At 47.3% G+C, this 23,773-nt stretch overlaps 1 protein-coding gene across 6 annotated transcripts; it reads right to left on the reverse strand.

Annotated features, from left to right (window-relative positions):
* Nucleotides 1-538: 538 nt before the first annotated feature.
* On the reverse strand, nt 539-22,897 carry LOC308110496 (CSC1-like protein 2). 6 transcript variants are annotated; one of them, XM_080464808.1, is made up of 25 exons: nt 22,617-22,897; nt 11,568-11,786; nt 11,361-11,440; nt 10,486-10,524; nt 9,417-9,507; nt 9,208-9,245; nt 8,928-9,070; nt 8,769-8,831; nt 8,217-8,268; nt 7,266-7,374; nt 6,936-7,006; nt 6,784-6,864; nt 6,491-6,614; nt 6,167-6,300; nt 5,940-6,077; nt 5,694-5,847; nt 5,497-5,603; nt 5,234-5,320; nt 5,075-5,140; nt 4,798-4,960; nt 4,600-4,705; nt 4,349-4,516; nt 4,021-4,136; nt 3,859-3,942; nt 539-3,642 (listed from the first exon to the last, which is right to left on the reverse strand). In XM_080464808.1, exons 2-25 carry the CDS (start codon nt 11,757-11,759, stop codon nt 3,454-3,456), a joined length of 2,595 nt encoding a protein of 864 aa, XP_080320934.1. In that variant the 5' UTR covers nt 11,760-11,786; nt 22,617-22,897; the 3' UTR covers nt 539-3,453. The 6 variants fall into 6 exon arrangements, with proteins under 6 accessions (XP_080320934.1, XP_080320932.1, XP_080320933.1 ...); XM_080464806.1 differs by having other exon boundaries at nt 539-3,645; XM_080464807.1 differs by lacking the exon at nt 10,486-10,524 and adding an exon at nt 11,100-11,138 and having other exon boundaries at nt 539-3,645.
* Between the last annotated feature and the right edge of the window lie 876 nt (nt 22,898-23,773).

Raw genomic sequence — 23,773 nt, forward strand, 5'->3', positions numbered from 1 at the left:
CCTGGTTGTTAACGGGATTGATATCTCAGCGTCACTCTGAGTCAACATGTTCCTGATTTTAGAGACATTACAGGTGAAAGAAAGGTCCCGCTGACTTGTTCCTTTTCAGAAGTAACTCCCAAGTTCTTCACAGTGGTACTGGAGGTAATACCATCCAGTGTTACTGTATGTTTAAATGCGCCTAGTATAACAACAATTTTATCTGAGTTCAGAAGGAAAACGTTACAGGTCATCCAGGCTTTTATGTCCTTAAGACAAGCTTTTATTTTGACAAGGTGATCAGTATCATCTGATTTAATTGATACATGTGTATCACCTGCATAACAAAGTTAATCGAGTGTCATATATTATTCCCTAGCATGGGTAATATGAAAAATATGGGTCCTAACCCAGAACCCTGTGGAGCTTCATATCTGATAAATATGATTGAAATCAGAGTTTGAGTTTTTGACAGATTTATGACTCAGTGAGCTGTGGGACAGTCGGTGACCTGCTGGACCCCATGTTTGTTCACAAACGGAGAGAACAAGCAGACAGATGAAAGCCAATTTTATTGATCAAGTAACATAAATAGGACGGATGTTTCACTGTACATACGGAAACCAAAGTAAAAATAAATAGTGTCACAGCAATAAATTAAAACCCTGAACATGGTGCCACAGACCGGAGCCCAGTCGGAGGACGACGGTGCAGTTCGAAGGCTATTTACACACACACTGGAGTTTATACACAGGGTTTAAGTTTGGTAGTTCTCAGCCGACCACTCCGAGGTTCACATTCTTCTTTTCACATTTCAGGAACGCCAACAAGTAAAAAAACAAAACAAAAACAAAAACAAAAAAAGAAGCAGTGGCCGAACATTAAAAACCTTCAAGTTACATGTCGCAACACCGTTGTCACGGCAACCGGAAACTAACACCAATTCAGTGTCAGGACACAAAAACTACACACTGAATTTCACTTCCTGTGCCCTCGACACCCCCCACCCCACCCCCACCCCCAACGTGAAGAGGTTCAGCCTGAAGGAATCTGACGACTATGAGAAGCACGCAGTGGTTCGTGAAGCTGGAGGGCTGCGCAGGTCTTGGTGAGAAGAGAGCTGTCGAGCCTCCAGCGTCACCTTCACGTCACCTCTGCCAGCTCCTCTCCTTCAGGGTCATGTGTGTACGGCACAGCGCCCGGCTGGGGATAGAACACTAAACCCAGCAGGCGGGTACGAACACTGCAGGTTCTCCGGCATGCAGCAGCGACGCCACGCCGACGCCACCGAGCGGCTGCAGCTTTCATAGTCCAGCGTCATGTCCGCTGCCACACACACATACACGCACACACACACACGCACGCACACACACACACACACACACACATGCACGCACACACACAGATGTAAACATTACTTTAGTGGGAAAACAAACACGGGAGATGATTTTAGCATGGCTGCTCTGAACCTTAATGAGCCCTCACCCCAAACCAAACACACGTAGGCGATGGCACTACTAACCTGGTTTCCGTGGAAACCAGTAACAGTGGCAAAGCCTCTGATGCATGGAGGTCACGTTTGTTTTTGGAGGACACGCGCAACACGAGCATCTGTCTGTGTGAAGGGTAAAATTGTTGGCAGCGACTGTCCACTGGGGGCAGTCATGCTCACACAGTCAGGCTCATAAGAAACGCCCATGTGGATTTTCAGATAACAAAGCTCAAAATTAATTTCCCAAGATGCAGCTGGAGGGTTTTTCGCCAATGTTTCCCACTTGAGGACTCGTCCACCCAGACAGGCCGGGTTAGCCGGCGTGTCTCAGTGAGACTCGTCATGTCCAATGGACAAATAGCGAGATTTCCGTGAATATGGGTTTGTCTAGTAGATACATGGGTATATAGAGAAGGCGTGTCTAGTAAATAAATGGCCACGTCTTAGCACACTCGTTCAATCTTGTTTCAGCCCGCAAACATGTTACGTTTCCTCAAAAGGTGAAGAGGGACGACGGCAAAACAAGAAGGATCGCCACGCACACAAAAATGTCCACATCTGAGCACCTCATTAACTTCTGTAGCCCCTCCCTGACTGGTGGTCACATGACTACAGCAAACAGGAAAACACGCCTTTTCATCTCTACAGCGCATGTTAGCTTAGCCTAGCTCAGCACGGAGGCTTGAAACAGCGGGAAGCTGTTGACGTCCGACGAGTGGGCGTGTCAGACTGGCAGGGGGCGTGTCCAGCTGTTTCCGAGTGGCTGAATTCTACTCACTGGGCTCTACAATGAGCCTCTGTGCTAAATTAGGCTGAAGTAGCCAACATCAAACTAGTTTTCCGTCTTTTTGTTTCAGACTCGATGTGAAGGGATGGCAACTGAAACGCCAAATTATTTGACGTGACAGAAAATATTTCGTCTGCAGGAGGCAGATCAGACTAGTTCAACTCATGATGTAGGTGTGTGCTAGCTCTCTCACACTCACACAAACGCGCGCACACACACACACGCACACACACGCACACAGTTTTCCCTGGTCTCGACAGCGTCAGCTCCTTTCTTGCATTGACCTAGCATCAAACCGCCTGCCGACGTGCTCGAGCATCTTTACAAATTTTGCCCCAATGAACGAGTAGAGATCGAAAAGCACACGCAGATACAAAGCTGTTAGCTCCTTGGTGACGATTTAAGGTGGATCAGCAGTACACCGGGTGAAAGCTCTGGGATGAGGAAGTGTTTCATTAGAACCTTCCTGCTGTGACTGAAGTCATCCAGAGGGGGCGACGTTGTTTATACGCCACTTTGCAGTGAAAGCTCAGCAGGTCAAAAAATCTTCTGAAGGCTGATGGACCAGTACTGAGATTTCACTAGCAATGGATCATGTGTGTGTGTGTGTGACACACAGGCGTGCACACACACACACACACACACACGGTTCTGCTACAGTAAGAACGTCACAGAGAAGCTGCGGTGTGTCTGCGTGAGGTTTCTACCACTACGAGAGCTGGTTTTAGCGAATGGTCCGTCGCCCGGTTAACCACAGGACGGCGGCAACGCGGCAGGGTCACCCGGAGGCGTCTTGTGGGGCCGAGCTTCAACGCCGCGACAGGCGCAGTCCCGACGCCCCGCAATAGGTTACGGAGTCAAGACACGAGTGCGAACGAATGAAAACCAGCCCAGGCACAAATATTGAGGCCCCGCCCCCCCCCGCCGACCAGACACAAAGAAAACTTTTGGCTTGGTGGTTATTTACAGTGACTTCCTGTGGAGACAACTCAGTGTCCTTCAGCTGTCCACAGGTTCGCTGGACTGAACGTTGGTGACCCGCACCAGGGTCAAAGGTCAGGGTCAAGTCTTCAGGCTGAGAAGGGGGCGGAGCTAACAGTGACTGCTGTGCGCCGATTCGCCTGTCTGCTTCACTGAACTGTGTGGATATGACACTACGGCTAGCTCCGCCCCCTCCCTTTAGCTCCACCCCCAGCTACTGGTGGACCTCGTTGGCGATCAGACTGTCCTCCCCTGACTGGAAATCCGCCTCATTGATGCTGTTCCCCCCGTTCAGCATCTCCTCGTCCTGGGATGAGCCCCGGTCCTCCTCGCTGGCGCCGCCGGGCTCATCGGAGTTTGGGTCTTGGAGCACTTGCGCGATGTACATCTGCTGCTGTTGCTGCTGCTGGACACACAGAACCACAGCCAGGTCAATAACTTTCATTTCTTCTTGGACTGACTGACCTGAACGAGTCCCATCTGGGATCTGATTCAGGCCAACGGGTCTAATTTTAGCTCCTCAGACTTGTTTCTGCTCTCAGAAGTGACTTGGACTCGTCTGCAATGATTCGAGATGATTCCTTTGGCTGATCTGGACGTGACTTATTTGATGACTCACCTGAGACTTTGTGGTGGGGGAGGACGAGGGTCGAGCAGGACGTCCGTTCTCCACAGCGTCCACGTCGGTCTCCTTGGTGTCGATCTGAGACAAGAGACACAGAGTGAGAATGCGGGTGCCGTCGCGGTGGGTGTCACCCGGCTTGGTGAACTCCTGCTGTACCTTATAGTTGTGAGCGCTGAGGTACTTGAAGTGTCCGAAACAGACGTGCGACAGGCAGACCACGATCGTGACAATCAGCACCACCAGCGTGAACATCGACGTGGGTGTCTCAAAGCCTGTTAGTACATTAGCATGCTAGCTTTAGTCATTAACTCAGTGGTGAAACGTGAACAAACATCTGGTTCTGGTGCTGCGTGGAGCAGACTGGAACCAAAAGCCTCATGGACAGTTCTGAAGTCGTATCGGACTTTGACTTGTGTCCAGTGAAGTACGCGGGGCTGACATCCGACAGGTGTGGAGGTTTTGGACGCGTCTTGAATGAACCTACCTGTACGTACGGTGGAGAAGAAGAGCAGCCAGAAGAGGCAGAGGATCGGCGCAGCCACCACCTGAGTGACGGCTCCCGAGTGGATCTTCTTGTCCAGTTTGGAGGGCAGATAAGCGTAGTACATGTTGTACCTATCCACCAGGTGCTTTAGCAGCATGTACATGAGGCCTACAGAGGGACAGGGGAGACCTGGTTAGGGTGGAAGAGACTCCCGACAGTGTGACAGTGTATAGCAGGTCAGAGAGACTGACCGAACGGGACGATGATGGGACAAGTGATGCTATAGGCCATCACCACAGTGAAGACATTCATCATCCAGGCATATGCAGCGCCAAACTGGAACTCATAGGCTTGATGCTACAGAGGAAAGACACAAGTTAGACATTTAAGTCGGTGTTCTCTGTGGGGTCGGAGTCCGTCCATCCTGTGGAGTCACAGTGTGTCCTCACCCTCTTCACGTTGCGGCGGTCGGCTGCAGACCGAGCCAGGCAGAGTCGGATCATGTACATGAGCAGACCGGGGATCCTGAGCAGATCCATGGCGTTTCCGATGAATGCCGAGGCAATGACGTAGTTTACGAAGAAAGCTCCATTATCCGGCAGGAAGACGCACCTGAAGGCAACATGAGTTACTACTGAAGGATCGAATGTCATCGTTCTCCAAAAACAAAGGAAGGAGCAACAAACGCTTTCATCAGCAAAAACTTTAGTCAGAAACACGACTTACTCAAATCTGACTGTAGCATCAGCCAGAAACTTCTTATCAAAGAGCCAACGGAAGAAAACATCCAGACTGAAACACAAAGGGACAGTCAGAGGTCACAGAGGTCAGAAGCCAGAGGTCAGAAGTCACAGAGGTCAGAGGTAACCATCACTGCTGCCTCACCTACTGAGCCCGAGCGACGGCAACAGCAGAACCATGAAGATCAAGAACGTGTAACACTTGTGCATCGTAGTGCGGTTTTCTCCAGACCTGCAGGCAGGAACACATTGGACCAGATCCACATTAAACTAGAATGACACAGACCAGGTCCACACACTCAGGACTGACTCCTGATTTGAGAGTTTCAACTTAAATTGACTGGATATTTTTAGGCTTCACATCACAGCAGGAGGAGCATTAGCAGCAGGAGCATTAAGAAGTAGTACCTGGTCCAGTGAGCCTCGAAGAATGCAGAGTAGTACACGATGGTGGGCAGCAGAGCGGAGAAAGCCCAGAGCAGCAGAGTTGGGAAGAACTGAGTGACGATGGGATTCTGCGAAGCAAACAAACAATCAGAGTGTGAGAGGCAGAGCATCAGCAGACAGAAGCGGGTGCGCCTGAGAGGCGGTCCAAGAGGTCTTACGTTCAGGTACTCGACGGGTTTGGTGACGTTGAACTTGTCCATGGTGGAGATGATGATGGCGGGCGTGGTGAGGAAGAAGAGCAGGAGGAACAGGCTGCAGTTGATGATGAAGCAGCGGATCCACCAGGAGATCCCGCCCAGCGACAGGTGCTCCCTGCAGGAGGCAACACACAGGGTCAGGAGGTGGGAGCGGGAGGGGCTTCATTTTAATGATGGCGTGCAGGTGGGCGGGGCCTGTGGCCATACCAGCGGACGTTCTGTGGGTCCGGGGCGTACGAGACGCTCCAGTTGTGAACATGGAGAACATCGCTAAACTGAGAGGAACGTGGCTCCTGGTGACACCGACAACCGTGGACCTGACAGGCATTAAAGTCCTTCAAGATACTGCAGAGAATGGGCGGGGCAAAGAGAGGAGAGGGTGGAGTCAGAGAAAAGACAGGGGAGACTAAGAACACTGAAGGGGCGGGACTTACATGGCAGTCATGGCCTCGTTCTGGAAGGTGACGAAGGCCATGCCCAGAGGTTTGGTGTGGACCTTCTCCTTTTCCTTCCGGTACTCCTCCTTCAGCTTGGCCTCCCTCTTAGTGTAGAAGCTCACTGCCTCCTCCTGCAACAACACATCCACCCGTCACTCCCTCCAAACTGAAACTGCTCCGAGGGCTAAAAAGGAACTTTAGAAGCTTTAGTTTGTTTTTTATCTTTGAAAGAAATGGTAGACAGGAAATGGGACAAAGGTAAGTGAAGTTGTTGGGGTTGAAGCCGGGTTTCTTCAGAATGTGCGTGTGCGTGTGTGTTACCTCCTCACAGCCAGTGATAGCGCAGCAGCACAGGTGTCCGCATGGTTTGGGGTTGATCATAGTGGGAACGTGTTCTTTAGCCATCAGATCAGTGAAGAACTTCTTACTGCGCTCCGTCTTCTTCCTGCGAACAAACAGCCAGTGAGCATGCGAGTGTGAGTGTGTGTGTGTGTGTGTGTGTGTGTGTGTGTGTGTGTGTGTGTGTGTGTGTGTGTGTGTGTGTGTGTGTGTGTGTGTGTGTGTGTGTGTGTGTGTGTGTGTGTGTGTGTGTGTGAGTGTGTGAGAGTGTGTACCTCTCTGCGTTCAGAGACATTAGCTTAGCCACATTGTAGCAGATGCGAGCCTCCAGCACGGTGCAGTTTTCGTAGGCCTGCCTGTAGGACCACAGTAGACCGTCACACTCTGAACCACAGTGTTCACCACAGCGCCACCACGAGGAACTTACTCAAAGTGCTGCTTGATCTGAGCCTCCTCTGCATACTTGGAGATCCCGTTGATGAATAAAGTGCGTTTCACCTGCAACACACAACTCTGGGTTTAGTAAACATGTTTCTCTCAGGATGCAGACGTCGTTGGACTGAAACCAGGACCAGGTCCTGGATGAGTAATAATAATAATAATAATAATACATTGAATTTGTAATGCACTTTACATTTAAGCAATCTCAAAGTGCTACAGAAAAATAGAAAATAAAAGAATAAAAAATTAAAATTGTTAAAGAAAAGGTAGGTCAGGGTGAGAAAAGTCTGTTAAAGTTGACATAATGTCTCCGTACCAGGTCGTCCTCCTTGTAGTGCATCTTGGACGTGTGTCTCCTCATGCTGTAGACGGTCAGCAGCAGATACATGAAGGCAAAAGTCGTGTGGAGCCACAGCAGGTTTGTCCTGGAACCACAAACTTCTCTTCAGAACTGTGGCTTCTCAGGGAGCTAAGCTAACGGTTCTATCTACAGCCAGTGTCAGTGCTAAGCTGACAGCGCTATCCACTGCTGTGCTAAGCTAAGACTTCCATCCACCGTCAGTGTCAGTGCTAAGCTAACAGCTCCATCCACTACCAGTGTCAGTGCTAAGCTAACAGCTCCATCCACTACCAGTGTCAGTGCTAAGCTAAGACTTCCATCCACCGTCAGTGTCAGTGCTAAGCTAACAGCTCCATCCACTACCAGTGTCAGTGCTAAGCTAAGAGTTCCATCCACTACCAGTGTCAGTGCTACACTAACAACTCCATCCACTACCAGTGTCAGTGCTAAGCTAAGAGTTCCATCCACTGTCAGTGCTAAGCTAACAGCTCCATCCACTACCAGTGTCAGTGCTAAGCTAAGAGTTCCATCCACTGTCAGTGTCAGTGCTAAACTAACAACTCCATCCACTACCAGTGTCAGTGCTAAGCTAAGAGTTCCATCCACTGTCAGTGCTAAGCTAACAGCTCCATCCACTACCAGTGTCAGTGCTAAGCTAAGAGTTCCATCCACTGTCAGTGTCAGTGCTAAACTAACAACTCCATCCACTACCAGTGTCAGTGCTAAGCTAAGAGTTCCATCCACTGTCAGTGTCAGTGCTAAACTAACAACTCCATCCACTACCAGTGTCAGTGCTAAGCTAAGAGTTCCATCCACTGTCAGTGCTAAGCTAACAGCTCCATCCACTACCAGTGTCACTGCTAAGCTAACAGCTCCATCCACTACCAGTGTCAGTGTTAAGCTAACGGTTTCCCGTGTTTGACTCACCCAGACTTCAAGTTGGCTATCGTTGTCCGTCCGAAGCTGTATGCATTGTTTTCTGAAAGAAAAAAGTTGTTTCAGAAATCCAAACAAAGACTTCTCGGTTCTGTAACGGTGTGTGTGTGTGTGTGTTGTTTTATGACTGTATGCGTGTAGTTTGTGGTAGTTTTTTTTTCTATGCATGTCTTTTCTATGGTAGTTTTGTGTGCATATTTTTGTCTATGGTGGTTTTGTGCTTGCTGGTTCCTGTCAGCAGGAACATTTCGTTGAGTTCTTCCGGAGGTTTTGGGATAAGAACAGTACTAAACTAAAACTAAACCAAACTAGTCATACTTATATACAATATTTTCTATATTTCTTCATCCTATTGTAGGATGCAAGGGTCTTGCTTCGGGAGAAGCAGTGATGATCTATCCTTTGTGGGAATCGAACCGGCGAAAGTCAGATCTCAAGTCTGCCTCTCTACCCCACCACTGCTCACAACGACAGGTTCTATAGGGGTGGAGTCACAGAGGTCTACAGGAGCGTCTACATTTCCCAGCAGCACTCTGCTGTTACCTTCTTTAGAAGGCCGTCCGGGTGCTCCTCGTCTGAAGAACACATCTGTACTGATAATTCGGACTAAAAACCAATCAGACACAAGGTGAGAGCGTGGTGAGAGACGGGCTGCAGCGCCCTGCCGTGTCAGCGCCGGCAAGACATGGGAGAGCGTCTTACCCAGTAGGTCTCCGGAGAAGTTGACTGGCAGGACGATGCCCACTGACAGCACACCGACCACCACCAGCAGCCCGATGATGTGCCGCTGGAAGGACAGGTAGTGCACCGCATCCTCGCCACACTTCTCCCGGATCTCCTCGTCCCTGGAGGGGTTCAAGCAAAAAGACCACTGTGACAACAACATGGCAGTCCAGCGTCTGTGGCCAGTCCAGCGTCTGTGGCCAGTCCAGCGTCTGTGGCCAGTCCAGCGTCTGTGGGACTTGTGAGTGTGCACACTTACTTTATTCTGAAAATCGCCGTCAACCACGAGCAGAAACCCTGAAAACACAGAAAGTGTCGTCTTAAACATCACTGCGAGAGCAGCCGGGAATCGAACCGCACCCCCAGTGCGAGGATGACGTGTAAACGCGAGAGTCTTATCGGAGGCTCTGCTCTCTGATTGGACGAGCTGCTGTGTGAAGATGACGAGGATGATGAAGGGGCACTTACGTTGTCTCTCTGGTCAAAGTCGACGGAGCTCGACACGGACGTGAGGCGTTCGTAGCGGTCGGGCGTCTCCGAGTGCATCGCCGAGGCAACGCTGTGACACGGATAGGAAGGAGTCAGCTGATTGGATTTTACAGCTCAAGAAGCAACAGGAGCCCCGGGCACAGACCAATGAGACGGGCCCCTGGGTTATCACACACTCACTCACTCACAACACTTCTTTGTGGGTGTTTCACCTTTGTGTCAGTCATTCATTATGCTAACACAACAAGCGCTAACACGGAATCAAACGTTGTTTCACTCAAGCACAGGAAGTTAAACAGGCCTAAAAACACTGCTGACACTAATATTCAGAAAACAGTGACCAATTAAGATGCCAGGGTACCTTCACGAGGAGCGTTTATATTTTTATTTATAATCTGTTTTCAAAACTAAAGTAACTAGTATGTATGTACACAGTATTTACAGCGTTATGTTTACACCGAGAGTGAAGGGAATACTGGAAAGTGGTATGCAGTTATGGGACTACAAAGATGGAGGACAGTACACAGCTATATGATAAAGATGGACAGAACACAGCCACAGAACTACAAAGGTGGAGGACAGCACATAGCTACAGGACGACAAAGATGGAGACTTTTTGTGCCTATTGAAGTTGGTTTGGTGTGAAATGCGTCTGTAAATTTGACCAATGAATTGTTCCTGACAGGCCAATTTTGAGAAATGTGTTGGAAATGATCATTTCAATAACCTTCCTTTGGCATTTGACCTCTGGCTGATCAGATTTTTGTCGCTGTGAAGCCAACATGCCTCAGCGATGATTCTAAACTACACTTGGACGACAAAGGTGACCGGGTTTTAAAACCTCGAGAGATGATCATGTACCGTGTTGTTCTGCTTTGGAATTATTTGAACACAAAAATCACAGGAAGTGACCGCACCAACCGCAGCGTCATCCATTACTGGTCAGTGTTGGTTCGACATCACAATCCTCAGCTCACAATCAACAGGTTTGCTAGCACGTCACAGGGTTTACTACACTGAGCTGGGTGCGACACGTGATGGTCGTTACCTCTTCACCGGCTCATAGTTATCTCTGTCTCGTCTTCGGCTGAGTTCAGTTTAGAAATGGAGAGAAGGTGCGAAGCCACGTTAGCATCACATTCGTTAGCATCATTCAGCCGCCAAACCAAACGTGTGAGTCAAAAAAACCTGCACAGAGGCCGTGTTCTCCGTGTATGGAGGGTGATCAGTGCTTCCATTTTAACTACACTCATAAATTTAGACATGCAATGAGCAGGCAGACAACTGGTGTCGATCACAGCCTGTAGGGGGCACCACTGCTCCTCTATTTTAACACACACACACACACACACACACACACACACACACACACACACACACACACACACACACACACACACACACACACACACACACACACACACACACACACACACACACACACACACACACACACACACACACACACACACACACACACACACACACACACACACACACACACACACACACACACACACACACACAGCACTGATAACTCTCCATAGAAACTGCAAAGAAGAGTTAGTGCACCAATCAGAGAGCAGCACCCTGTTAATGAACCCAGAGGAGAGGCAGGAGAGACAAGGAAGCAGAGGAGGAGGAGGAGCAACACAAACATACTATTCGCGCTCGTCCGGGCGGCTGAAACATTTCCTCAGCCTTCAGGAGATTAAAAAAACAAAACAAAACAGAAAACGAGAAGTTGACCAATCAGAGGCCACGCTGGAGATCACATCAATGTGAAAGGCCCAATGAATGGCCGTAGAAGTGTGTGAGTGTGTGTGTGTGTGTGTGTGTGTGTGTGTGCGTTCTGGTCCTGGTCTCTGGGGGCAGCAGCGAGACGATTAGCAAGTGAAACCAAAGATATCTGAAACCACTCACCTGTCAGCGTCGGTAACCAGCGCCAGGCGGCCATAATCCCACGCAACTTTCCTCAAGATGGAGAAGACAAAGAGCAGCACCTGCAGGAGTAGAGGAACTGCTCAGTGTCTGCCACGTCAACACCTGAACTACTGCTAATGCCAATATAAAGTCACATGATCAGTTTGTCAAGGAGCTGTAACCATGGAAACAACAATGCTAACTCACCAGGAAGCACATGAAGTCGAGGGCGAGCACGGTGGGCACGCCTCCGAACGGCAGCCCCTGCAGCACCGTGCTACGGATTCGAGCCGAGTAACAGTAATCTTTAGAGCCGCTGCTGGACGAGCAGTTATCCTGCCCGCTGCACGCATGGCCGCCGCCGAATATCGCCATGGTAACGATCAGCGCTCTGAGCATGCTCACTGCCACATCCTCGCCGAGAACCTGGAGGAATTGAAGGAAGAGGACGAAGATGTTTGACTTACTGCAGAAAACACACGCACACAATTCAAACCGGGAAACTTGATATATCATATAGATTAATTCCACATGAGGTATTTTAGGATTTTTGATGATTATGGCTTAAAAGCTCATGAAAATCCCAAATCCAGGATCTGCTAAAATGAGATTATTGTGAAAAAGTCCAATGTTGTAGACTCATAGCTTCACAATCTAACCAGCCTGTTCACTCCAAACCCCTGCAGAGCCGAATGGATGATGGTCCACACTTTCCCCAAGTCTTTTAACCGTCTTTTAATCGTCTCTCTGTCTGCTTCAACAACCTCAATCATGGAGAAGACTGCTGATTTACAGTGGTCCAGAAGACCATCATAGATCCTCCGCTAAAGTTCATAGCAAAAGAAGCTGGTTGTTCACAGAGTGTTTCCAAGCGTGTTCATGGAAGGTTCAGTGGAAGAAGAAAGGGAGATTTACAAGAAGTGGATTGGAACTGGAGTTAATGCTTCAGGAGCCAAAAGATGGATCCAAGATCTGGGCTCCAACTGTGGTTTTTCTTGTTTGGAGGCCCCCGTTAACGAAAGACCACCCGGAGTCAGGAGAAACAGGACTGGACCGGTCCCGAGTGCTCCAGAGTTCTCCTCTCGCAGGTCCTAGAGCGTGGAGGAAGAGTGGAGAGGTCCAGAATCCAAGCAGACTTCCAGTGTGAAGTTTTCAAAGTCACTGATGTTATTGAGGATTCATATCATCTGCTGTTGTTCGTCCACTTTTTAAATCAAGCCTGAAGTCAATGCAACCCCCTACCAGGACATTTTACAGCACGCTATGCTTCCCTCTGCTCATGAGGTTCACGGTTATCCTGATTTTCATTTCGCAGAAGCACCTGCACACACTGCTAAAACCACCACAACCTGCTTTAAAAGGGTCATATTCTCCAGTTTTTCAACACTTTCACATGGTCTCGTTGGTCCAAAATCATTGTATTCAAAATGTATTGGCCCAAATCCAGCTTTTCCTTGATTTTCCTCCATTTGAATATTGGCTCATATGAGTCACATTCAGAACCTGCTGTGTCTGTGTGAGCTGGACTGGCTCCGCCCACACATGCCCATCTTGGGAAGAGGAGGAAGTACTTCCTCTTGTGGTGCCATGTGCCAGAGCAGAGCTGATTAATTGTGGGAGGGTCAAAGGGAGGGCCTACCTTGATTGGGATTGGCTAAACCCCCGATGACACTATATAGGGTTTAATTTCTGATTGGCTCGTTGGAGCAACACACTTTTTAAAAATTGAAACAAGCCCGGGAGAGAAAAGACAAAATTTTTTCACTTCTGGGGCGTCGTTCCATGTATGGGGACGCATATTACCGTTGGAAAACCAACAAGTGAATTTTGCACATTACCTCTTTAATGGCCACGGTATCACTGTGCTTGATCGGTCAGCAGAAGACCTGTGATTATTCTCCAAAAGGAAAGGAGAGACACTAAATCCAACAATGTAGATGAGCTTGAAGGCAGCTATAAAAAATGGAGAGATGAAAGAAACTAGCAATGGAGGAGAGAAAGACGGTCAGTCTGTCCTACAGAGAAGTCACAAAGGAAGTCAAGGTGTCAGTGAGTCCAGTTTCCTTCACACCCAGACAGGATGAGACCTGGCAGACCCAAAGCCACGACACAATCAGAAGACCAGACTGGAAGATGGTGTAATGCACTGATAAATTTAAATCCTGAGTTCATCATACAGGATCTTTGTAAGCTTGTAAGCAATGTAAGTATCGGATCGGGAAAGTATTGGTATCTGCCGATACTCAATTCTGAAAAATCGGATCGGTATCGGGGGCCAAAAAGTGTGATCGGGACATCCCTAGTTCTATATGTATATAATTTAGGTGGTTTAGTTAGAAACCACCAACATCTAATGTGGTCCGCATCATTTGATCTCAAAATGTTCATAAGAGCAAATAAGACAGGGATGCAGGTGGCATTGGTGAAAAACATAACGTGAGGGAACAAAATAATAAGTTAATAAGTCGAGGGAGAGTTACTATCTCGTGGCCATGAATTAAATGATCTTGTTCCCTCGTGTTATTAACTTGAGGTAACGACTTATTAGCTCTGCATATATTTCCGTCACTCTTGGAGCTGACTTTAAACTACGAACTTATAAACTAAACACCTCACGAGAGCTGTGTGACTACGGGTGTGTTCACATTGCCCTGTTTGATCCGGACCGCAGTTCTCTTCAGGGAAAAACTGTTTCGTTTGGGCGACGTGAACACGGCCACGAACTCTGAACCGGAGAGAAGAAGCGATCTCCGGTCCCTTGGAAAACATCAATCTCGGTTCGCTTACAAATGATCTTTCTAGTGGGTGGGGGGGGAGAGGACGTGACGTAGTGAGCAATGCACTCTGGGTAGTAAACAAACAAAGCTAACCGCGCGAATTAGAAGAATTAGACGCAGAAAGAAAACTCTCACAGGCAGACGTAGAGTAGTAGTGAGGAAGAAGTAGTGAGAAAGACGCTATGATATCTGGTCTGAAGACTAAATATCACAGTTATTTGTGGCTACCCATTAGCCACGAGCTAACTAGCCTAGCCACCACAGACTAAGGTGGCGGGACTTCCAGGTGTGGTCCAGATCAATCAATGAGTCGTGTTTCTTCTTTACTTCCTCTCTGGTCAGTGTTTGTTTCAGGTGACAGCGCCGCCAAATCAGCAGCTGTTGTCATTGCGCGACATTTTCCAGGCGGTTTGGTCCGGTCACTAAAGTGAATGTGAACGCTACCAGGACCAAACGAAGGTGTGAAAATTCTCGGCTCCCTTCCCTCCCAAGTGAACCGAGTCCCGGACTATCCCAATGTGAACGGCCCCAACTTTTCACTGTCTGAACCGTGTGTGTGTGTGATTCTGTTACCAGGCTTTCTGATTTGCATTTCTATATTTAGCATTTCTTTATTGTTCAAACAGCTCAAGTCCCTTAAACAATGGAGGACTAAATGTGCCAAAATTAAATAAATATTTAAATTTGCCACTGATTAATTAAAATTGGCATTAAATATATAAATGTCATTAAATGCATCATTAATTCATTAAGATACCAATTAATTTTATGTAAAAACATATTCAATTATTTTTTTTATTAATTGACACATGTAAATAATTATGTAATGGTGTATTTAATTATTTATTAAATTTTGGCACATTTAGTCCTCGACAAAAATGCCTCTTTTTTGCACTCCATAAAAAAAGTAGCCTACATATTTTGTAGGTGTATAGCATACATTTGTATGCATTTATTGTTTTACTGAAGCTATTTAACAAACATTTAGATTTGAATTTAATTGAATATTATTTTAACAGAATATTTAAGCAGCAACCTGTTTGTGCACTAATTTGCTCTGTCAGTCCAAACCTTCTATTTCTGAATAAAAATTTGGAAATTAAAAATTTACTTTTTAGCTGATTCACTGATTAATTAAAAAAAATAATCGACCAATTCATTGATTAATAAAATAATTGTTAGCTGCACCCCGAATTCAGATTGTTCCTTTGTTCTACGCTTTCGTTTCAGAATGCAACAAGATAAACTGAATAATTGTCAATAAAATAAAATGGAACTATGGGGCTGTTCTAAAACCTTTGACCAGCTGTGTAGGTCAGATTAATCCACACTGATCAATTGCGCTGATCAATGTAGCTGGGACTTGTAATAACCGTCAAGCTGATGGAAATAAAATAAAAAAATAGAAGATGAACAAATATAGCCGGAGCCGTTATTCAGCTGAAGGCACAGAAAGTCTCCGAAGAGCTCAACGTCCCTGAAACTGAGTTTCAAGCCAGTCCAGCCTGGTGGAGAAGAGTCATGCGGTGTAACGGGCTGCGCCTACGGAGAACGACGACTGTGGTCCAGCCTGAACGCAGACTATACCGAGAATCTGCTGACTTTACAGCCTTATGTCATCCGCCCGAAGAAAAAACACCAGGACACATTGAATCAGAAAACACAGTATTTTAATTTTCACATTCTAACATCTGCCTTTGTAAACAAGAAGGGGACAAATCATCGACAGTGAGGTTCAGTGGAAATGAAAAGACGTGGACTGTAGTGGTTTTAGTAATAAAAATATCAACTCTAGCCTTTGAGTGGAAAAAAAAGGATTGTTACAGTTCCCCCATCCCATCTCCTAACAAGCCTAACGGCTGGCACACACTACAGGATAACCAGGGTGATTTCAGTCCTGATCTTTCTCTCCTGAGCATCGGGAGCAAAGGCACGATTGTCGGTTGTCTGCAAACAACACTGTGTCTGATTGTCCTGTGGACCGGGGTTGTGCTAAGAGGTGGAGTGAGTTTGTCCGGTCTGATCCGCTCAGAAGGTCTCAGAAGACGAGATCGTAGATAATGAATATGTTCAGAGAAATCCCGTCGTGTGTGTTCTGGTCCGAGAAGAGCCGAGCAGCACGGTGTGTGACGTCATGTGTGCCGGTATGAAAACCAACCAGGCTAAAAGAAACACTGTTGCTGCAGCCAAAGCCAGAAAGTTCCTGACGAATTAATGCGTGACTTCATGGGATTATACGATATTAATTCATTGGGCTATATAACAAGACCGGCACTGTGATCACTCAGTCTTACTTTATTTATCATTCCTCACAGCACTTCTTTTACTTTATATTTTCCATCCAGAGCTTTTGAGGCCGAGTTTCCTCTGTGTGAGTGCGTTTTGTGTTGGAATATTAATTCAACACCGTGAAGGCAGAGCAGTTCTGCGTTCCATAAATTCATATTTCTGCAGTCATATCAGACGTAATCATCATTATTAACCTCATTATTCCAGATCAACCCTCGTGGAGTGAAACAGACCTGGAACATCCTTCAAAACACTCCGTCTGCGCTCTCAGTATACCACGAGGGCGGGGCAGTCCATGCACCGATCAGAATATTCTAAAGATCGGCAGGTCATTTTTCCAAGAGATCTGATTGGCCAGGAGACGGTGCTTGTGTGCTCGGCTCCAGAGCAGTTTAGGCATTCAGAGTACCGGGGTGATTTATCCTGGTAAGAAGTGAATCTACTTCGCAGTACAGAAATCCCACAGTTAATCCTGAAGTTACCCCGATAAAAGAAAATCCTGAGTCATAATATCGGCCGCAGGACAGCCGCAGTCTGGGGGGGGGGGTTTACATCTACATGTCACTGTTTACACTGAAGTCACGTGAGATTTGGAATATTGAGCGTGAAGAACATAGACCTATATATATAGTTTTATAGATGTCTATAGTGCAGAGCCTGACACTCTGCTGAAGGGTGAGCTCCGTAGTCACACCACACACTTTAGGATCAGAACAACAAGATCTTGTGTGATCTGTCTTTTGTCATCACCAAGTGTGTGGTCTCTAAACCTGTAGTGTGTGCCAGGCTTTACTATCAGATAAGCCGATATGGGCCTCTTGTAAAAAAAAAAAAAAAAGTCTGTATGAAGCTGTTTTAAGTGTGAAAAGATCTTTTTGAACTTGATGAATTCCACCTTACAACCGCTGACGTTAACTGGACAGCTATAAACTCTAGTTGATCATTTTGACCATCGTGTGTACAAAGTATACACACCACACATAAACCCCAAGGACAATGGAGCTCAGTATTCTATATATTCAAGCAAAACAATGAGACAATGGAATCCATTAGTAAATTGGTCCACACACACAAAAGTGTGTGGAAAGTGATTGACGAGAAAAAACAAGTTGAAGAGGATTTGACAGATTAATTTTGTAGCCGAATGAGTATAAAAAAAAAAAAGCCTTTCAGACAGGCTCCGCCCACCAGCTATAAAGCTGGACAGAGGTTCTTCAGTCCGACAAAATTATTTAATGGAATTAAATGTTTGATTTAATTTAAAACTTTGTTTGTAACAAGTGTCTTCACTTGGACAAAGATTGTTTGGTGTTGCGTTTTATTTTTTTTCAGTTAAAGGAAACGGCGCCCTCGCGATGACATCCCGACCTCACGTGTCACTCCGCGTACTTTAAAAACATCCCGGACAGGACGAGCAGCCTCGTTCACACATGACTAATTCCCAGTATGCCTCGCGGCCTCCTGTGACCTACTGATCCTGTTACCATGGTAACCCCGGCTGGCTCCTGACCCAGTTTTTTACGGCTCAGCGGAGCGATGATGTCACACTTACGTCACAGTGAGAACAAAGAAACGGAATGCACAGCTCGGAAAAATCCAACAGTCCTGAAGGCTCAGTGAACGCCTCTCCTTCCCTGAGAGTGAGAGTCTGTGTGTGTGTGTGTGTGTGTGCATTGTGTTACTTCTGACTGTCTCATAGCAACTGCCCCCCATCCGTTGTCATGGAGATGCAGCATCAGCAGCAGCATGACTCATCTAAAGAATCCTAAATCTGCACTGCAACACAGACCAGATCCACCAGGACCTGATCCACCAAAATCCACCAGGACCAGATCTCACTAGACTGGTCCACACTCAATAGATCGCACCAAATGAGACCAAACCAGAGCCATCGCTCAGGTGGACAGGGTCTGATCTGGTCTGGTGGATCAGGTCTGATGGACCAGGTGTGATCTGGTCTGGTGGCTCTTGGGAGATCTAGTGGAGGAGATCTGACCGGAGGAAAAGGAGCTGAAACTTCATCCGAATTCAGCGGAACAAACACAAACACCAACACTCTTGTTTCAGCTGGAATGTATTTAACTCATATCGTGTATGTGCATGTGTGTGGTACTGTGCGTTAGTGTGGTAGTTGGTGTGTTATCGTGGTCGTGTGTTTGTGTGTAATAGTGTGTTGTGTGGTATAGTGTAGCAGTGTGTGTTACTGTATGTTAGTGTGTGGTAGTGTGCTATCATGTGGTCATGTGTGGTAGTGGGTGTGTGTGTTATTGTGTGGTAGTGTGTGTGTTATTGTGTAGTAGTGTGTGTGAGATCAGCCTGTGTGCAGTTCAGAGATAAGAGTCGAGTCGATTACAGCTTCAGTTTGACTCAAATTTAGGTTTTAGTTTGTGGTTTTTACACTGAACTTTGAATCCTCTTCACACTCTAGATCTAGTTGGGGGTTTAGGGTGGTGCGTCTGGGTTCTGACCCGGGTCCGGACCTGGATTCTGACGCGGGTTCAGCTCCTCAGGCTGGGTGTGATGTCCTGGGAGCCTCAAAGTTGTTATCAGGCGGCTGCAGGGTGACGTAAACTCCACAACCCCCAGCGATGCATCGACAGACGTGAACCTCAGAGTTCCCGGTTCAGTCGGGTCTCTGAGGGTCCCGGTCTCGGAGAACCTTCAAGAACCTGACCTCTCTGTGCGAAGGCCTTCATCAGGAAACGACTTGTGTTCCGAATCTGTGACTCTCTGCAGCTCAAGGTCATTTAAGTAAAACTCAGAATATTCTCCTCGTTTCATAAAGCGATGAGCGGCTTCAGCTCACACTGATAAACACCTCAGATCTGAGTGTGTGTGTGTGTTTGAGTGTTTCATGCTATCAGGAGGGGCGATGAGTCTTGTTGAGTGAAAACTAGGATGTGACGATGCATCGCCAGACAGATAAAAACAGATATAAATGTGTGTTGAATTAAATAGGTGGATTAGAAAGAAAAAAATAAAAAGCATTGCGATGCAAACAGCAGGGGGCGCAGTCTAGTTTTGTGAGACTATAGATGCAGAGGATGGCAAAGTTATACCTCTGTGGCCTCAGGCCCTTTCAAAATACAGGAAGCTTCGTCCAGTTTCAAATCGGATGTATGGCAGCATTTTGGCTTTCCGAGGTCGGGAAATGGAAGTAGTGAGAAAATGACAAGACACGACCAAAACTAATCTGCAAAGAGAGTGAAGCCCAACGCAAACTGTCCCCCCAACATGATGCAGCAGGCAACCGACATCACAGAGACACGCTCTGGTCAACCTCCAGAGATAAAGGTTACCAGCCTCTGATTGTTAATTGAAGAGATTTTCTTCCTAGTTTCTTGTGTGAGAGATTTATTTTCAAACTATTTTTATTCTTGTTAAAAGTTTATTCTAAAGTTATTCTGTTCCAAAGTAAAGGCGCCTTAGTTCGTGTCTTACAGTCAGTCACTTTACCTCGGGAATTAAAAGAAGTATAATATTGAAAAGAAGATGATATAAAAACAGCATCGGATTTAACAGGAATAATAAAATTCCAGTTATTTATCTTGAAAATTTTGTTGGAAAAAAAAATTGTGAAAGAAATGATATCGTGGGCATCGTGTCGTGAATCGCAACGAATCGTGAACTTAGTGAATCTTTGCATCTCTAGTGATGAAAACGTGATCGATGATTACCGTCACACTTAAATATATAATGCTACTGGGCATCTTTGTGCTTTGACATTTGTTCTTTTGAAGAACAGTGCCCTTTCTCTTGCCCCTGGTTTACACCGGCTGTGTTAAAGTCAGGAGTGGAGAGCAAACCCTGCAATCATGGTTATGAATGAATCCTTGTCACGCATGCGCAGAACCATTAACTACGACTGCTTGTTTCAGAAAAGTTGCATTTCCCCCGTTTCCGCGGAGACACAGTGGGGGGGGGGGGGGGGGGGGGTTCATAAAGTTCTGTTTTCAGAGATTCCGAGCACCGTTGTCGTTTTAAATGGACACTGGAACGGAACTAAAACTGCGTTTTCACTTGAGAACGCTGCGTACACAGCGCCTACAAGGAGCTGATCTTCAGCCCTGCAGCTTCACACTCTGAACTCTTCCAGTGAAGCTGGAGGTCGTGTGATGGAAGCAGGAGAACAACATCGTCTGTAAAAAAAAACAAGATTGGCTCTGTAGTCACCGAACACGAGATCCAGAAGATACTGTAGATCTCTGCACGTAGCTCACCTCCCTCTGGGGCCTCACCACCAAGTAGCTTTCTAAACACCCTGATGACCTCTCCTATAGATGAGGACGACCCAGAAGCCTCCCGTAAGAGGGCCATGTCCTCGGGTTCAGGAGGCCCTCGGAGTGTTTCTTCCTCCCCCAGCTCTGTAAACACCCGTTCTGCCGCTCTCCTCCCAACATTCACTTCCTCCGGCGTTCTCACCTTCTCTAACTTCTAAATTGTGAAATCATGGACAATGTCATTTGACTTTTGCGACAAGAATTTGCAAGAGAAGCTTCTTTCACAAACTTATGTTAGTGAGATAAAAATATATATAGTGGAAAATGATGGTTTGTATAAATATTCACTTCACTTTTAAATGTGACAGAATTAATTTCCCAGCAGTCCAGCTTGTTTATTGCAGCAGGTGAATCCATCATGAGGGACCAGATGGAGTGTGACTCTGGTTTAAATCCACGCCGGGCTGCCGAGGTAGACCACTGAGACCCTTCTGAAGGACATAGAAGCTAAAGACTGTTCAGACGGGGTTTCCCGCTTCTTCACCAGTCCCGTCTGAGACAGGGAGGAAGTTTAAGTTCAGCCTCATGCCTGCCCAACGCTCTGAGGACCTTTGGTCTGATCAGACTGAAAGTCACCTTTATGGCAGTCCGGCCAGATGACATATTGTGAAAAGTCACATCACCATAAACGCCACTGAGGCATGGTGGTGGCAGCATCATGCTGCAGGGATGCTTCTCTGAAGGAAACTAGAATGCAGGAAATGTCATCAGATCCTGGAGAACCAGACGGCTGAAGCTCAGGAGAGGACTGTGAATGTTCTCCAGGTCAAACTCAGACCTCAGATTGATCCACACTCTGTACTTGGACCTGAAAACAATTGAAGTTGTTTCACAGGACGACTGAGAAGTCCTTACAGGGGAGTCTGCCTGGTCTGGAAGTCTCCAGAGACTCAGGGCTTCTGCTCTTTCCTGAGCTTTACATGTTATTCTGGAAAACTGAGGTTTCACTCTGGAATTTAAGAGCAATTTTTTGGGGGGGTGAAAAAGGCAAATTATATTGAGCCTGATTTGAATGAGGGGCCACACAGTGGTGCAGTGGTTCACGCTCTCGCCTCACAGCGAGAAGGTCCGGGTTCAAATCCCAGACAGACCTTCCATGGTTTTGGCGTGGGTTTCCTCCCACAGTCCAGAAACATGCATTTGAGGTGAATCGGTGAACCCAAACTGCCCCCGGGTCTGATTGTGAGTGTGTGTGGTCGTGTGTATTTGGCCTGGCGACCTGTCCAGGTGAGCCCTGCCCTGGCCCCATAGTAAGCTGGGATTGGCTCCAGGGCCCCGCGACCCTGAACAGGATTAAACGGTACAGAGGATGGATGGAGGAATCTGAATGAAAAATAACAAGACGAGCACAATAAACTCCTGCTCTACACTTCTAACACCAAGAAGAAGAATTTAAACAGCAGCTGTTTGTTCTCATGGACGCTGGTTTGTGAAGATGCTCGACAGGAAACCTTCAACTCATCCTCTTCTCCCTCGGTCCCCCCTCAGTACCCCCCTCTCCTCTGCAGCCGGGCCCTGCTGGGTGTAGCCGCGGCCCTGCTGCACCTGCAGTCCGGCCTGAACCCCCCCCCCTCCCCGGAGCTCCGTGTCCAACATTAAAGCTGGTTCGGAGAAGGAGGCGGCAGGACAGCCGCAGTCCGTCACAGGGGGGGGTCAGAGCGGAGCGGCGCGTCCTCTGCGCACACATTATATAACAGTCACCCCCTCACCCCCTCAACCACGGCCGCGCAGCGGGGCTGCTGTCCGGCTGCGCACCGCGCACAGAGCCGCTGGCAGCCGGAGCGGCGCAGCGCGGCGGCCCGTCAGCCGCTAATCAGGCCCCTCAGGAGATCACACAAAGCCGCCTTATGATAAACCGGAGCACGGAGCCGCTAATCAACAAACCCAATTAGAACAAAGCCGGCACCTACCTGACGTCCCGAGGCCCAGACCGAGCCCCGATCAACGGGCACAGATCAGCACGCGCACCGGCACAAATCCTCACAAATCCATCGCCGCCCGACGCTGCCGCAGAGCCGCCATCCCGCAAGAAAAGGCCGGAATCTCACCGAGAGGAACTGAGAAGGAGCGGCGGCGAGAAGAGGAGGAGGAGCGGGAGGGGTGGGAGGAGATCCGCCGCAGGAGCGTGTCCCTGCACCGGCCGCTGAGTGCGCTGCGAGCCGCCGTTGCTCCTCCGCCGGCTGTCGCTGCTAAAATGGAGGCGGTCTCTCCGGGAATAGAACAAGGAGGTCACCTGCACTCCGCCGCCGACAGGGGGCGACAACGGCCGGCCCGCACAACGCCATCAGAGAGCGCTCATTACGTTTCACAGTTAAAACATGATTCACGTGACAGCGTGTGGCTCCTGGCAGCTATGGAGTTATCGCAGTTAGGAAAATGGGAATGGTTTAAATTCAAGGTAAAACACATAGCTTTAAAGATTAGTAAAAAAATATCAAATACTAAAAAACACAAATTATCTCGAAATTATAAATGGTATAAGCAGATTAAACTCCAAACCTGACTTATCAGAGGAGGAATTTGTCTAATTGAATAACCTTCAATCTCATCTTGACAAAACGTTTCTAGAAAAGGCAAAAGTATTCATCTGTTCAAGAGCATGATGGATGGAAGAAGAAGAATTTTGTTTAATAATTTTTGTTCAATCTGGAGAAACAAAGGCAAATAAAAATAAATAAATTAAACTGGTGCGTGCATCATTGATGATCAAGACTGTTGAATTCTATAGAACTTTTTGGCAAGACATCAGACATTTGCTTTGCTCTGCCCTATTACAATGCAAAATATTTCCCCTTCAATGAAACTCGGCTTTATTACATTAATACCCAAACCAAAGAAAGACAAGTTGATTTTAGATAATTGGTGTCCTATGACGCTCCTTCGTGATCATTAACTTTTAGCTCATGTTTATTTGAATAGGTTGAACAAAGATTTGCCTCTGTTGATTGATGAATGTCCGTCAGCTTCTGTTAAAGGCTGCAGTATTCATGATCACATTAGATTAGTATTGGATGTGTTGGATCACAGTGAATTAACTGACCCAGAAAGTTTTGTGCTTTTCCTGGAC

The sequence above is a fragment of the Lipophrys pholis genome, assembly GCF_963383615.2.
Source record: "Lipophrys pholis genome assembly, chromosome: 5".
Taxonomy (NCBI): domain Eukaryota; kingdom Metazoa; phylum Chordata; class Actinopteri; order Blenniiformes; family Blenniidae; genus Lipophrys; species Lipophrys pholis.